Source organism: Colobus angolensis, unplaced genomic scaffold (genome assembly GCF_000951035.1).
Source record: "Colobus angolensis palliatus isolate OR3802 unplaced genomic scaffold, Cang.pa_1.0 Scaffold256, whole genome shotgun sequence".
Lineage (NCBI taxonomy): Eukaryota > Metazoa > Chordata > Mammalia > Primates > Cercopithecidae > Colobus > Colobus angolensis.
The window spans coordinates 231551-244775 of record NW_012115777.1 but is presented as its reverse complement, the minus strand read 5'-3'; the positions used below and the strand labels follow the sequence as shown (position 1 = coordinate 244775).

General features: G+C 37.6%; 1 protein-coding gene across 2 annotated transcripts in view; it reads right to left on the bottom strand.

Annotated features, from left to right (window-relative positions):
* NAV3 (neuron navigator 3) overlaps positions 1 to 12816 on the bottom strand; it is a 378403-nt gene extending 365587 nt beyond the window's left edge. For both annotated transcript variants that reach the window (XM_011946945.1, XM_011946946.1), the window contains exon 1: positions 12056 to 12816. In XM_011946945.1, the coding sequence (XP_011802335.1) occupies positions 12056 to 12298 (243 nt within the window). In that variant the 5' untranslated portion in view covers positions 12299 to 12816. The remainder of the gene's footprint in view (positions 1 to 12055) is intronic.
* Positions 12817 to 13225: the final 409 nt, after the last annotated feature.

The following is a 13225-nucleotide window of genomic DNA, read 5'->3' as shown; positions in this document are numbered from 1 at the left end:
GAAAGTTACCTAGGGTCCACAGTGCAGACCTGAAGTGGTAACTGAAAGGGTTTACATTTACTGAAACAGCAGTCTTTTTTTGTAATACGATAGGTCTAGCTGGAATCAGAAGACAATAGCTGAGAGAACATATTGTTGGAGATAATAGGAAACCTTGTATTCAATGGAGGAAGGCAACACACAAGTGTGGATATCAAAAAGCCAGCCAAAGAAAGGAAGAAACAGCTACAAAAAGCAGATGCTTTGAAGGGAAAAGAAATGTGAAACAGAATCCAAAGAATATATGGGTCAAAATAATAACATAAAAAGTTCTGGCAAAAATATCACCCTGTAGAAATTCAATAAATTGTCCAAAAAAAAAAAAGGCACAGCAAGTTTATATGAAAGATGTGAGCATTCAGGGATAATAAAGAGAAATATATAATCTGCACATTTTTAAGTCTAAAAAGTGAGAAATTTAACTTGATACAAGCTGAAGCTAAACAGTGAACACTCTTAAAGAGAAGGAGAAACCTAGATACAGATAGTCTTATACCACAACTAAATATATAGACAAATTGCAGGCCGGGCGCGGTGGCTCAAGCCTGTAATCCTAGCACTTTGGGAGGCCGAGACGGGCGGATCACGAGGTCAGGAGATCGAGACCATCCTGGCTAACACAGTGAAACCCCGTCTCTACTAAAAATACAAAAACTAGCCGGGCGAGGTGGCGGGCGCCTGTAGTCCCAGCTACTCGGGAGGCTGAGGCAGGAGAATGGCGTAAAGCCGGGAGGCGGAGCTTGCAGTGAGCTGAGATCCGGCCACTGCACTCCAGTCCGGGCGACAGAGCGAGACCCCGTCTCAAAAAAAAAAAAAAAAGAAATTCACCTTGCATTTAAAAAGAGGTTGTTCTGTGTAATATTCTTTATATGTGCTTACCACAGTCTGAAAGGATTGTAATATGAGTTTCTTCTTTTGATGCTGGGTTTTCCAATGATCCATTCACACATTCCCACTCAGTGCCCCTCGGAACCAATTGGCAATGAGCTGACAGAAGTTTCACAATACCTCCAAGCCAAGAGAGAGGACACTTCCTTACACAACTATACAGTCACCTATTTGGCATCATCTAGAATCCTGCAAATGCCTCCTTCTTGTTGGACACTTGACTTCACACGATTTGCTAAACTTCACTTCTAGAATTCAGATCGTACACGGCATTGGCCTTTCCCAGCTCTGATGGAGAGATTCCAGGTCCAGCAAGAAAATAATGCTAACAACATGGTACTGAAGCAAGTAGAAGTAAGGGTGTAGGACCAAGAGAGAGACCTGCTTTCACGATGTGAGACTGGATGAGCAGGTTGGAACAGAAGAAATTAAAATTAGCTAGAAAGATCCTAAGGTGGGAAACACACCACAGTCAGTTTTTTATATGGTATATGTATATATGTGGACCTGGTCTACTTTTAAAAGCTGGGTTAATGGCAAGATCTTTATTTAGTAACTTGAATGTCATTATGGTTCTTCTCTTTTTCAGTGTTTTGCTTTTAAAGATATATCCTTTTAATTCTGGACAACTTTTTGACAATCTGAGCACCTTAGTCTATTTTTTATATGGTGAATTTTTGCTTAATCTTGAACATCTGACTAAATAGCCAGTTTCTAGCTAACTATATGCTGTCTAATAGTTTACCAAACGATTTCCCTTAATTTCTAGGTACACAGAGACATGATATGTCCTAGTCTCTCTTGAAATTGGGTATTATCATCTGACAGAGTTCTGACCAATGAAATAGAGCGGAAGTGATATGTGGAAATCCCAGCCTCTTATGCAATCCTCGATTATCTCTCTTTCACTGATGGCTGGCTAGAGGTGAGATGATGAAACTATATGCTGGAGGGAACCTGGTTTCTTTGTTACCATATATATGTGTCAGCAACCATTTTCTATAAATGGCTAGTTAGTATATATTTTAATCTTTGCAAGCCACGTAGTCTCTATTGTGACTACTCATCTCTGCCATTATAGGATAAAAGCAGCCACAGGAAATGCATAAACCAGCATCAGGGCTGTGTTCCAACAAGATTTGACTTTAGGAAAATGGGCACCAGGCCAGATTTGGCCTATGGACCGTAGTTTGTTAACCCCTAACTATATGAGACCATTAAAAAAGTGGACAATAAATTTCTATTGTGTTAAGCCACTGAGACCTAGGTTGTATCTGTTATAGAAGTTAGCATTACCTTAACGATTGCAATGCCATTTTGATTGCATATAAAATTTGCTTGGTCACATTTCATTACGAAAAATTTTGAACCTGTCCACCCCAGGTTTTCAGTTTTACAAAAAAGTTCTTTACAATATCAAAATACAGCAAAAAGAAGAGATTGCCCATAGTTTCTATTTATTTGTTTTTGCTTTTCGTTTATGGAGGTGGCATCATGTAGTTACACTGGGAAAATGTTACATTTTTACATGACTCTTTCATCTGGTGACTTTTTTCCGGGCAGAATTGCAACACATTTTAACAAATAATTCTGTGATTTGCAGTGGGGAGGTCCTGCCATGTAACCAATTAATGAACTCTACCACAGATATCAATTTTTTCTATCAGTCCCAGTAACTAGTAATCCAAAGTGAAACACTTCTTACAGAAAAATGAAGTAACAGTGAAATTTGTAGAGAAGGAAGAGTTCAAAGTGAAATTTGTCAAAGATTAATTCAGTGCTCCTGGTAAGAATTTATTATTTTCTTTGTTTTCCTATTATGTGACTCAGTATCCACAAAGACAGTAAAGAATAACATTGATTTTGACTGCTGGTTGTCTATACACTGTTGTGAGGAAACATCAGAGAGGGAGACCCAGAGAGTAAGGACAGGGAAGTCAAACTAGGTTGGCCTTCCAGCTCTGCCCTAGCATCTCTCTGAGATCAGTTGCTACAGCTGTTTGATTGGAATTATGGCTTGGGTATAGGCTTCCAACACATGGTAGGCACTCAAAAAGTGTGAGTAATAATCCTTAGTTTTAACTACTACTTGCTACCCGGTTCACACAAATTATCACTTCCAACTAAACTGTACATTTCTGAGTGAAGAAAATGTATTTATCCTCCAAGACATAGAATTTCTGGATTGCTGATGATTACTAGCTTAATCCAAACATCCATAGCCTCTTTTACTAGACTTATCCCTCTTCCATTGCTCTTGGTGCTTTAGTCAAAACCTTGCTCCATCACACTCTCCTCATCTGTATTTTGGAAATGTTCCCCACCCATTTACTGGCTCTTTATATATTTTATTTTGTTGTCAGCTTTCAAAATATGAACTTAATCATGTCACTTTGATATTTAGCATACTTCTTCCATTCTGTACAGAGTAATTCCAAACTCTTTACAGTGGCATTTAATGCCCATTTTCCCACTGCCTTGAATCACCGTCATCTCTCTTGGTTGCATCCCACATCCTAAGATTGATGAGTAATCTGCAGGTTTATAAACACAACACACTATTTCATAGCCTGGTAAATGCTATTATATACTATATGCTCTTTTTTTCCCATATTTACTTGACTAAATCAAATTCATTTTTTTTTTTTGAGACAGATTCTTGGTCTATCCCCCAGGCTGGAGTACAGTGGCTTGATCTCCGCTCACTGCAACCTCCACCTCCTGGGGTCAAGTGATTCTCATGCCTCACTCAGCCTCCCAAGTAGCTGCGATGACAGGCACTCACCACCACGCCTGGCTAATTTTTATATTTTTAGTGGAGATGGGTTTTCACCATGTTGGCCAGGCTGGTCTCGACGAACTCCTGACCTCAGGTGATCTGCCTGCCTCGACCTCCCGAAGTGTTGGATTACAGGTGTGAGCCACCATGCCTGGCCTTCAAGACCTGGTTGAAATGTTACTTTTCCCATCTGTAGAGAATTAATCACTGCTTCCTCTATTCTACTACCAATTCTTAATTTTATCCATTTTTATATGAAAGTATCAGATACTTTTATAATATTATAATACTAGTAGGTAATATATGTTGACCACCAACTATGTATTAGTCCTTCTGTTGACATATAGTTTATGTGCAATATCTCTTTAATCTTCACAAAAATTCTGTGTGCTCGTTTACATTATTATCCATATTTTAAAGATGAAGAAATTGAGACTTAAGTATTAACTGCCTTGCCAAAGTCATTTTGCTAGTAAATATTGGAGTATTCCAAAAGTGAGAGTTTTCCAGAAGTCAGAGATCAAGAAAAGTAAAGCAAATGCAAAGCTGGGCACAGTGACCATGAACATAAACTATGCTTTCAAGAAATGTCTCTGTGAAATAGGAAATATAGAGTGATTGATATATGGTGAAGAAAATGATTATTGTTGTTATTACTATGATTTAAGTTAGTAAAGAAAAAAGCGTTATTGGAAGCTGATTCTAAAGCAGCATTTCTCAGCTGTGTTTGATTCTGCCTTTCTCCCAGACTGAAGGATGCCACTGGTACTTAACAGCTTAACTGTGAAACCTGGAAGGTACATGGTGGATAGAGGAAGGCATGCTGCCAAATATCCTACACTGCTCATAACAGACCCCATCCCTATGCCTACTACAGAGTTATCAGTTCTAAATGTCACTGGTGCCAGGGCTGAAACATCCTGGTCCAATGATGCATTGGGGCTGAAGACATCGACAATATGAGAAATGGGCTAACTGATGGAACAAAATCAAGAAGAGAGAGACAGGGAGGAGATAAAAATGTTACTCTTAGAAAAGTTTCATAAGGAACTATTATCCTCATTTCATTTCATTTCATTTCATTTCATTTTTTACAGGTACAGAGATTGAAGTCCAGAGAGTTTAAATGATTTACACTTTTAGGATCTAGCAGAAGCTTAATTCAAAATTTGAGCTCCTAATACAATGTTCTTTTAATTATACCACTTAATTTTTCAAGTTCAAAATTGGATATGGATAATTGTTGGTGATTCGATAGCATAAATATCAAACATGTAGCAATTATTTTGCCTGAAAATTAATGACATATCTATTGGTTTTATGTTTCTATAAACAACATATTTAGATCCTTAGTTTTTATTAAATGAAAGAAAGATGTCTATGATACAAGAAAAAGAAACTAAGAAGAATATCTTTGGCAAATTGGCATCAAATATACACAAAATATTGAAACTTTCAAAAAAATTAAAAAGTTGTATGAAATTTTCAGTAACATTTAATCCTGTAATTAGCATCAACAATTTTAATAATTTCTAGTTCAAAGTATGAAATATAACCCTTTAAAGACACTAAGGCATGAAGTAAAATAATAGACAATAATATTGATGGCCCCGTTTCTACCAATTGTTACTTAAGAGCAATAAATGTACGATAATGAAAAGCTGAGCCTTCTGTCAGTAGAGAAAATGTTAAAATTCCAGCATATTTCAACATTCTCTGGACATTGCTACCACAAAAGCAAAAACAATTAAAATGACCATACAGTTTAACTGTGAAACCTGCAGAGTTATAACTAGAAAAAGAAATAATCATTTTTCTTTAAATACAAATAACTAAATGTGCAAGCACAGCAGAAACAGACAAGGAAAGCAGAATCATCTGGGGACCCAAGAGCTGACCTATGCAGCTGTAGGCCTGGCCAGCTCTGGAAATGCTACCATATGAGCAAGCCAACAGGAGCATTGACAGTCCTCAGCAATCAGGCAGCTTCTCCAAGAAGGAAACAGCTGGAGACCAGAGCCAGTGATCTACTCTACTGACATCTGCTGCTATATTTCTATCATGGGGTTCCTTTTATTTATTTCTGTTACTCAAACAATTCAGTAGAGACGATGTGTCAACTTAATTGTCTTCTCCTGATAATTCCAGGCACTTCACACAACCACTGATTGATTTACACTTCACCAACAATGCTACTTTAACACCTAAAACAAACCCTACTATTAACTAAGTCAATCAGTAGTCCTCCTTCTCTTTCCCTAACCCTGGGAGAAGTATTTATTGTTGCAGTGTAGTTTATTGGTTAAGAATAATATCTTCTGTAACCACACAGCCTGAGTTTGAATCTCTATTCTACCACGTTCTAGCATTGAGATATTGGCAAGTAATTTAACCTCTCTAAGCTGCAGTTTCTCCATCTGTAAAATGGGAAGAATAATAATTCCTATGCCATAAGGCTATTGTGAGGACTGAATGGAATACTCTATGAAGAGTTTGGCCCCGTACCTGACATACAGCCGGTCTCTAAACATTAGTCAATATTAGACCCTCTCTGCAACGATTTCTCATAAATATCATTACCAGTGTCATTTGGTCTCATTCTTACATAAGATCTTTCTCTATTGTCTACCTGCTGTTTTCCATAAATATTATGCTTCATTTACAGTGGTTTACTTCCCTTTTGAGGAAAAGTGATGTAAACTTTTAAAGTTTAAACTTTAAACTTTAAAAGTTTACATCACTTTTCCTCAAAAGAATGTTTTTACTCTATATATCTGAGTCCTATCTGCTCATTAAATTTCAAAAATTCAGTCTTTTCTGAATGCTCCATTCATATAGGATTTCTCTCAGTCCTAACATTCTGCAAAAGAATTGTCCACATTAGCAATACTATTTATACAATATATTTGCCTGACAATATTATCAGTTATATTTATTTTAAATATTCATTTTAACTAATGTTTTTGTATGTCTTCTGTTTTCAAAGCATTAGCGCCAGCCCTGTGTGAACACAATAGCAAGGAAATAATTCCTACCCTGGTGGCCGTAACTGGCAGAGTGAATAGGAATTAAATAATCATACATTCTACCATGGACATAAATGCCTCTACTCTTCCAATAAATTTCTTTGGATTGCCCCAAGCGGATGTAATCTCTCCTTCTTTATGGCATCCACAGCAATTTGTCTTTACTTTTGACTTTTGAAATAATCTTAAATAGTGGGTAAGATTTGGATGACAGGGTAAACCTAGAAAAAATATTACTGTTACATCATTAAGAGAAAGTATAAATAAAATAACATAGAAAAAAACTCTTCCTATGAACAGATTTGAATTCAAATTTTGGATTTGGTTACTAGTTAACTGTGTGATTCTGTGTGTGACTCCTACTCTCTCTGTTTATTTCTCTGTAAACGTAGATTATAATACTGTCTTTGAAATGTTTTAAGAATAAAGTAAAAATTTTTCTATAAGATACAAGACTTGTCCTCAAAAAATAATTGCTTTCTATAATAATGTAAAACAGAATCTTGAGTTTGCACAAGTAATGTGAGAGGGAAGGAATGAGTGAGCCCAAGACTGGAAAGAAGTTGGAAATGAAAATAGGAGTAAAAGAAAGGTGGCAGACCAAGTTGGAAGGAGACTGGGGATTGAGAAGTAAAAGCCAGGGAGTGCTCCACAGTAAGAATGGCCAAGAAACTTTCATGAACAGGGATGTCTAATGCTTAATTGGATGTTGTTTGCTGAGCTGTGACAAAATAGAACACTCTTTCTTAACCTTAACCTCCAGAAAGTTAAGTAAAGGTTCCAAGGCAAAGTGACTCTGTTCTTCATTTGGGTGTATGCCCAGGAAGAATGGAAAAACAAATCCATATGAGAGAGATTAGAAAATTTGAGATAAGAAAGAAATCAGAACAAGATATAGCTAAGGAAAACATAAGCCCTTGAAATATTGTGGAGGATTTTCCAACTGCATATGACATAGAGTCTGGAACTAGTATTATGTATTTGTTAAAGGACAGTGGGACTAAACATTCTGAAGAAATTGGGACACCCAGGAAGAAGACATCTGGGATGTAGTAGCTAGATGGAGCTATGATAGAAATAGAGAAAGTGACAAGTGGGAGACAAGAATGCCTGAATGAAGATATTATAAGATATGAGATGCAAATAAAGTTTTCTTCTTAAGCGGGATGGCGAATGTGTTGCATGGATGAGGGTAGAGAGACACAGGAGGAGAGGATACCAATTTGGAATCACTGAAATAATTGATAGAAAACTTTAAAAGGCCATCAAAGGATGGGCAAATGCAGAAGAAGATAAACCCAAGCTATAATACCAAAGCAAAATTCTCAATTTCTGGCAAGTTACAGGATGTGAAATGGTGATGTACTTTACCAGGTATTAGTCAGGAATTCGGGATTAGATGACTGGAATGATGGCGTTTGCATTAATTGAAACAATAGGTGAAGGGAATGACAACTGAACACACATTTCTGACACTGTCATATGTAAATTTGTTCTCTCAAACCAGATCATAAAACTGTTTGGTACAAGAACTGGCAGAGTACCTCACATAAATGTTTCTTAATGACAGTCATCTATTGTGGGTACTATCAATGGTATCTTTTTCTAGAAATTGAACCCATAATTTTTAGCTGAGCACATGGCTGCCTAGAACAAACACTACAGTTTCCAGTCTCCATTGCAGCAAGGTAAGGCCTTGGAATTATAACTAGGCCAATGTGGAAGAATATTTAATAAAACAGGGTGCATCTTTTTAATTAAGTGGACTGCAATTATCTACTCAAGACTGTGAGGTGTGAGCCACAAATGGATGATGGCAACCAAAATAGAGCCTGGTTCCCTGACAACTTCCTGAAGTCTCCCTACCAGCCATACATGGACTGCTCAACTCCAGATTTCCTTTATATGAAAATGAAATAAACCTCTATCTTCTTTACGCTATTGTTATGTTGACTTTTCTGCTTTTGCGGCCAAGTCTACTTCCCTCTAATATAACTACCTTGTTCGATTTTGCTATTTACTTCAGTTCTGGTTTTTATCTTTCAAAAGCTAAAATAAATCTACATATACTTCTTTTTAACATTTAGAAATATTCTGAACTGCTGACCAGGCATTCTTTACATTTGTTTGAAAACATTTTTAATCTGATAAGTAGCATGGTGAAAACATCCCCATAAATACAACGTTGCTTACCACAGAGGCTTATTGGAATATCAGATGTTTGATTAATATGTTTGCTAACCAAAGAGATCAACCAAAATTATATTGAAAACAGTGCTTATAGTGCTCAAATCCTAGGCCAAGGTCATTTAGCAAAGTGGAAGTTTCACTGAACCTGCAGAAAAGATAGCCATGGTCAGCAGAGATGATGTGTCTCTCTATTCTTTCCATTGAATCCATACAGACTTGTGGATACACAGAACATTAGAATAGAATTTTATGACATTTCTCTTAATTATTTGCAAAAAGTTAAATATTTTTAGTCTTTTGTTGATAATTTACGTTTCCCTGCTTTTTACTCTGAATTGTTCACACTGAACTGAGAACTATAAACCCATAAAAAATATTTTATTTTAACTGATTTTTCTCGCATGGACAATGCTTTGTTAGACATAGAACTCCACAAATATCCATTCCAAACCCCTTGTTTTATAGATAAAATTGATACAGGAATTGGGCAGGGAAGTGCTGGGTAGAGAAAGATGGGGTCCCTGGCTAGGGCTCCACCCCTGGCTCTGTGCCCATGGACCTAGTAAGGACAGGCATTTCTGTTTTCATACCCAAATGTTGCATTATCTAAGACCACCCTGGCCCACCACGTCTGCATTCTGTGCCTTTAAAAACCCCAAGACCCTAGCAGGCAGAGACACAAGTGGCCGTACATCGAGAGGAACACACTGGCGGAAGAACACACAAGCGGCTGGACGTCGAGAGGGACACACCAGCAGAAGAGCACACCGACAGGCACCTGCAGACACTGGCAGGCCATCGACCGCAGAACGACGTGGACCTGAGGGGAATCTAGCCGGGAAGGTCAGAGGAGGGTCAGAGGAGAGTCTGGCTGCTGAGCGGCCCAATTCCAGGGGAAAATCACCTTTCCTCTTCATCCTCCTTCTGGTTCCCCATCCATCTGCTGAGAGGTACTTCCAACATTCAATAGAACCTTGCACTCATCCTCCAAGCCCACATATGACTCAATTTTTCTGGTACACCAGGCAAGAACCCAGGATACAGAAAGCCCTCTGTCCTTGCAATAAGGCAGAGGGTCTAATTGAGCTGATTAACACAAGCCACCTTCAGACTGCAAAACTAAAAGGACACACTGTAACACACGCCCACTGGAGCTTCAGGAGTTGTAAATACTCAACCCTAGATACTGCTGTGGGGTCGAAGCTCCTCAACCTGCCCATCTGCATGATGCCCCTAGAGGTTTGAGCAGCAGGGCATTGAAGAAGCAAGCCACTCCTGCTGTCACGTGCCCTGTGAGGGAGAGAAGGAAACGCTTCCCGTTTCAAAATGATCCCAAAAGATGAACAAACTTAACTGAATCTTCCTCAAAATAACTGTTTATTCATTCATTGATTCATTAATCCCTGTATTCCTTCATCCAACTACTGTTTAATTCTTATCATGCATAAAGCGTTGCACAGGGAGACAGCTGGAACACAGGATAAGATACGAGACCCGCCTTCTATACGTTTTCAACTTAGTGGAGATACAAATAAATTATCCAGATAATTAAAAGAAATTATCCAGATAATTAAAATACACAAGCATTTCTGCAGACAAAGAGTTGGGAAAGAGGAATGGTGGGGAAGAGATAGCTAGCAAAGATTTTATGAACAAAGTTCATCTGGGATGAAGCTTAAAGGATATGAACAGGTGAAGGTGGGATGGGCATTGTAGAAAAAGGAGTGGCTTTCTTTTTCACTTCTAGAGTTGATTTTTATATAAAGGTTTTTTCCTTAAATTATTTTAAACTGACATTTGGATAGCAGAGTAAAACCAAAATATTTCCTAAGAAGCCAGAGATGAGGCTGCGACTTTGGAAAGCTTGACATCATAGTTAATGCTGCATTAAAAAGTGATGCTTAGTAGAATGATGGTTACCGGAGGCTGGAAAGGGTAGTGGCGAGGGGTGGGGGTAGTGTGGGTGGTTAACGGGTACAAAAATACATTTAGATAGAATGAATTAGATCTAGTATTTGATAGCACAACAGGATGATTACTGTCAACAATAACTTATTCTATATTTTAAGATAACTGAAAGAATATATAATTAGAATGTTTGCAATACAAAGACATGATGAATGCTTAAGGCGACAGATACCCCATTTGCCTTGATACGATAGTTACACATTGTATGCCTGTATCAGAATATCTCATGAACCACAAATATATACACCTAATATGTACCCATAATTATATACACCTAATATGTACCCATAAATGTATACACCTAATATGTACCCATAAATATATACACCTAATATGTACCCATAAATATATACACCTAATATATACCCATAAATATATACACCTAATATGTACCTATAGAAGTAAAAATACACAAAACAAAAGTGACGCTTATCAAGGTACAAACGAATCCCCATGAAGTTCAGCAGCCTCAGGGCCATGCTAGCATTCGTGACTGGAGGAAACGGTCACAGTATGCTTTAGAAACCAAGAACTAAGAGCAGCGACTCACAAAATACCATAAATTAAATGACTGAAAAGGATATCGGTAATAAGTAGAAGAGTAGGGTTTCAGTTTACAAGGGAGAATTCAGATAAATGTGCAGTATTATGGAAAACAGCATTTCATTTTCCTTTATATTGCAATGAATTAAGCAGCCTAGGATACAAATTTTCAAACAGAAATTCTTTGAAATGCAAATGACATTTAGAGAAAAGCGATGGTGTCTGTATGCATTATTACAAGTAAATGTCTTTTCGAAAGTACCTATTTTCATACATCACGGTAAGTATGACAATAGGTTCTCTTTTTATCACATTTGTGATTGATTATGGTTACTAGTAATAGAGCAATAGCTAGAACTTACTAGGCATTCACTAATAAGTAGTCCTAAATGATTACAATAGATGCATACTCAGAAAATTTTCATCATGACTTTTACAACTCTAAACTAAGAATACAGTTTTTACATAAGCTAAATATTCAGCTTTTCAGCCATTGTAACTGCTTACATCCTTACGCTGGTATTCCTCATCTACTCCCGATTTCATAACACGTTCTATAGTGCACTTAAAAAGAAATGCGCATTTTAGCTATATAAGTCTCCAGGTAACTTCAGCAACTAACCTTGCTGTCTTCTTTCTCCTTGGCTTTTCCTTGGAGGGGTTTCTTCTCTCCAAATTCACAGGTTGATTTCAATGCAAGCTGACAAGAAAGTATGGAGCTCTCTGTTTCAGCAAGTTCCAAAGGTCTTGAAGAACAGTGCTGTGACCCAGTAGTGCCAAGATTTGGTATCGGAAGAGCAGTATGCACAGGCTTTGACCCCACAGCTGGCTGTCTCAGTTTTGAGGCAACCCCAAAAACAGGCATGGCTTCTATAAAATTATCTTCTTGCTGCCAAAGAAAATGCTTCTAACCTCGGTCTGGTAGACTCCAACTTTAGTATTTCCAGAACAAATACTTTAAACAAAATTAGCAGTCATCCTGATTTTTAAAAAACTACTAATATAATTCTCAGGAAGAGGCAAAACTTCTCTGCATCTTTAGTGAAGTATCTTTCTTTCTTGCTGGCTGGGATTCATATTCATTCTCATTTCTCTCTCTCTCTCTCTCTCTCTCTCTCTCTCTCTCTCTTTCTCTCTCTCTCTCTGTTCAGTGACTCAGTGTCTAAGTAATACTAAATACTCCTTTGGGGAGTAAACTTTTCTTCAAGGTAACTGCTACAAAGCTCCTTCTTAGGATTAGACAGCTCTCAGTTTTTTTTTCTCACTAAAGCAGTCTGAGTCTGAACTTTGAGAGTGAAAAAGAGGAAAAAAACAAAAGGAGAAGCCCTTCAGTCCAACTGTCAGAGCAGCCAAAAGACCACAACAGTGGAAGGACAGGGGTTCTTCCTGATTTCAGAAATAGCCAGCCTGCATTCTCTTTTTAAAGAAAATTGTATTTCCCTCAGCTCAGAAAAAAATAAAAAGAATGGACATGTTAATGGCCAAAACAAACAGCTGTTGGAAGAACTTTTAGCCCGGAAACAATCTCAGCAATAAAGTTGTTTGTCTGATTTCCAGCTATTTTTCACTACTGACAGCCATGAGCCACGATGCTCATTCTGTTGCATCCCATGAAATCAGGCTAAAATCATGCAATAGTGCAACTAGCTAAAGCAGTTAAATCATTCATCGGACCATAGCTGCCTAGGTTATGAAAATAGAGTAAACACAGGGAGCAGGGCACTAAATATATAGTAATCATTGTTCCCAAAATGAATAAGTCATGATTATAAAAACATTCAAAGCTAATACT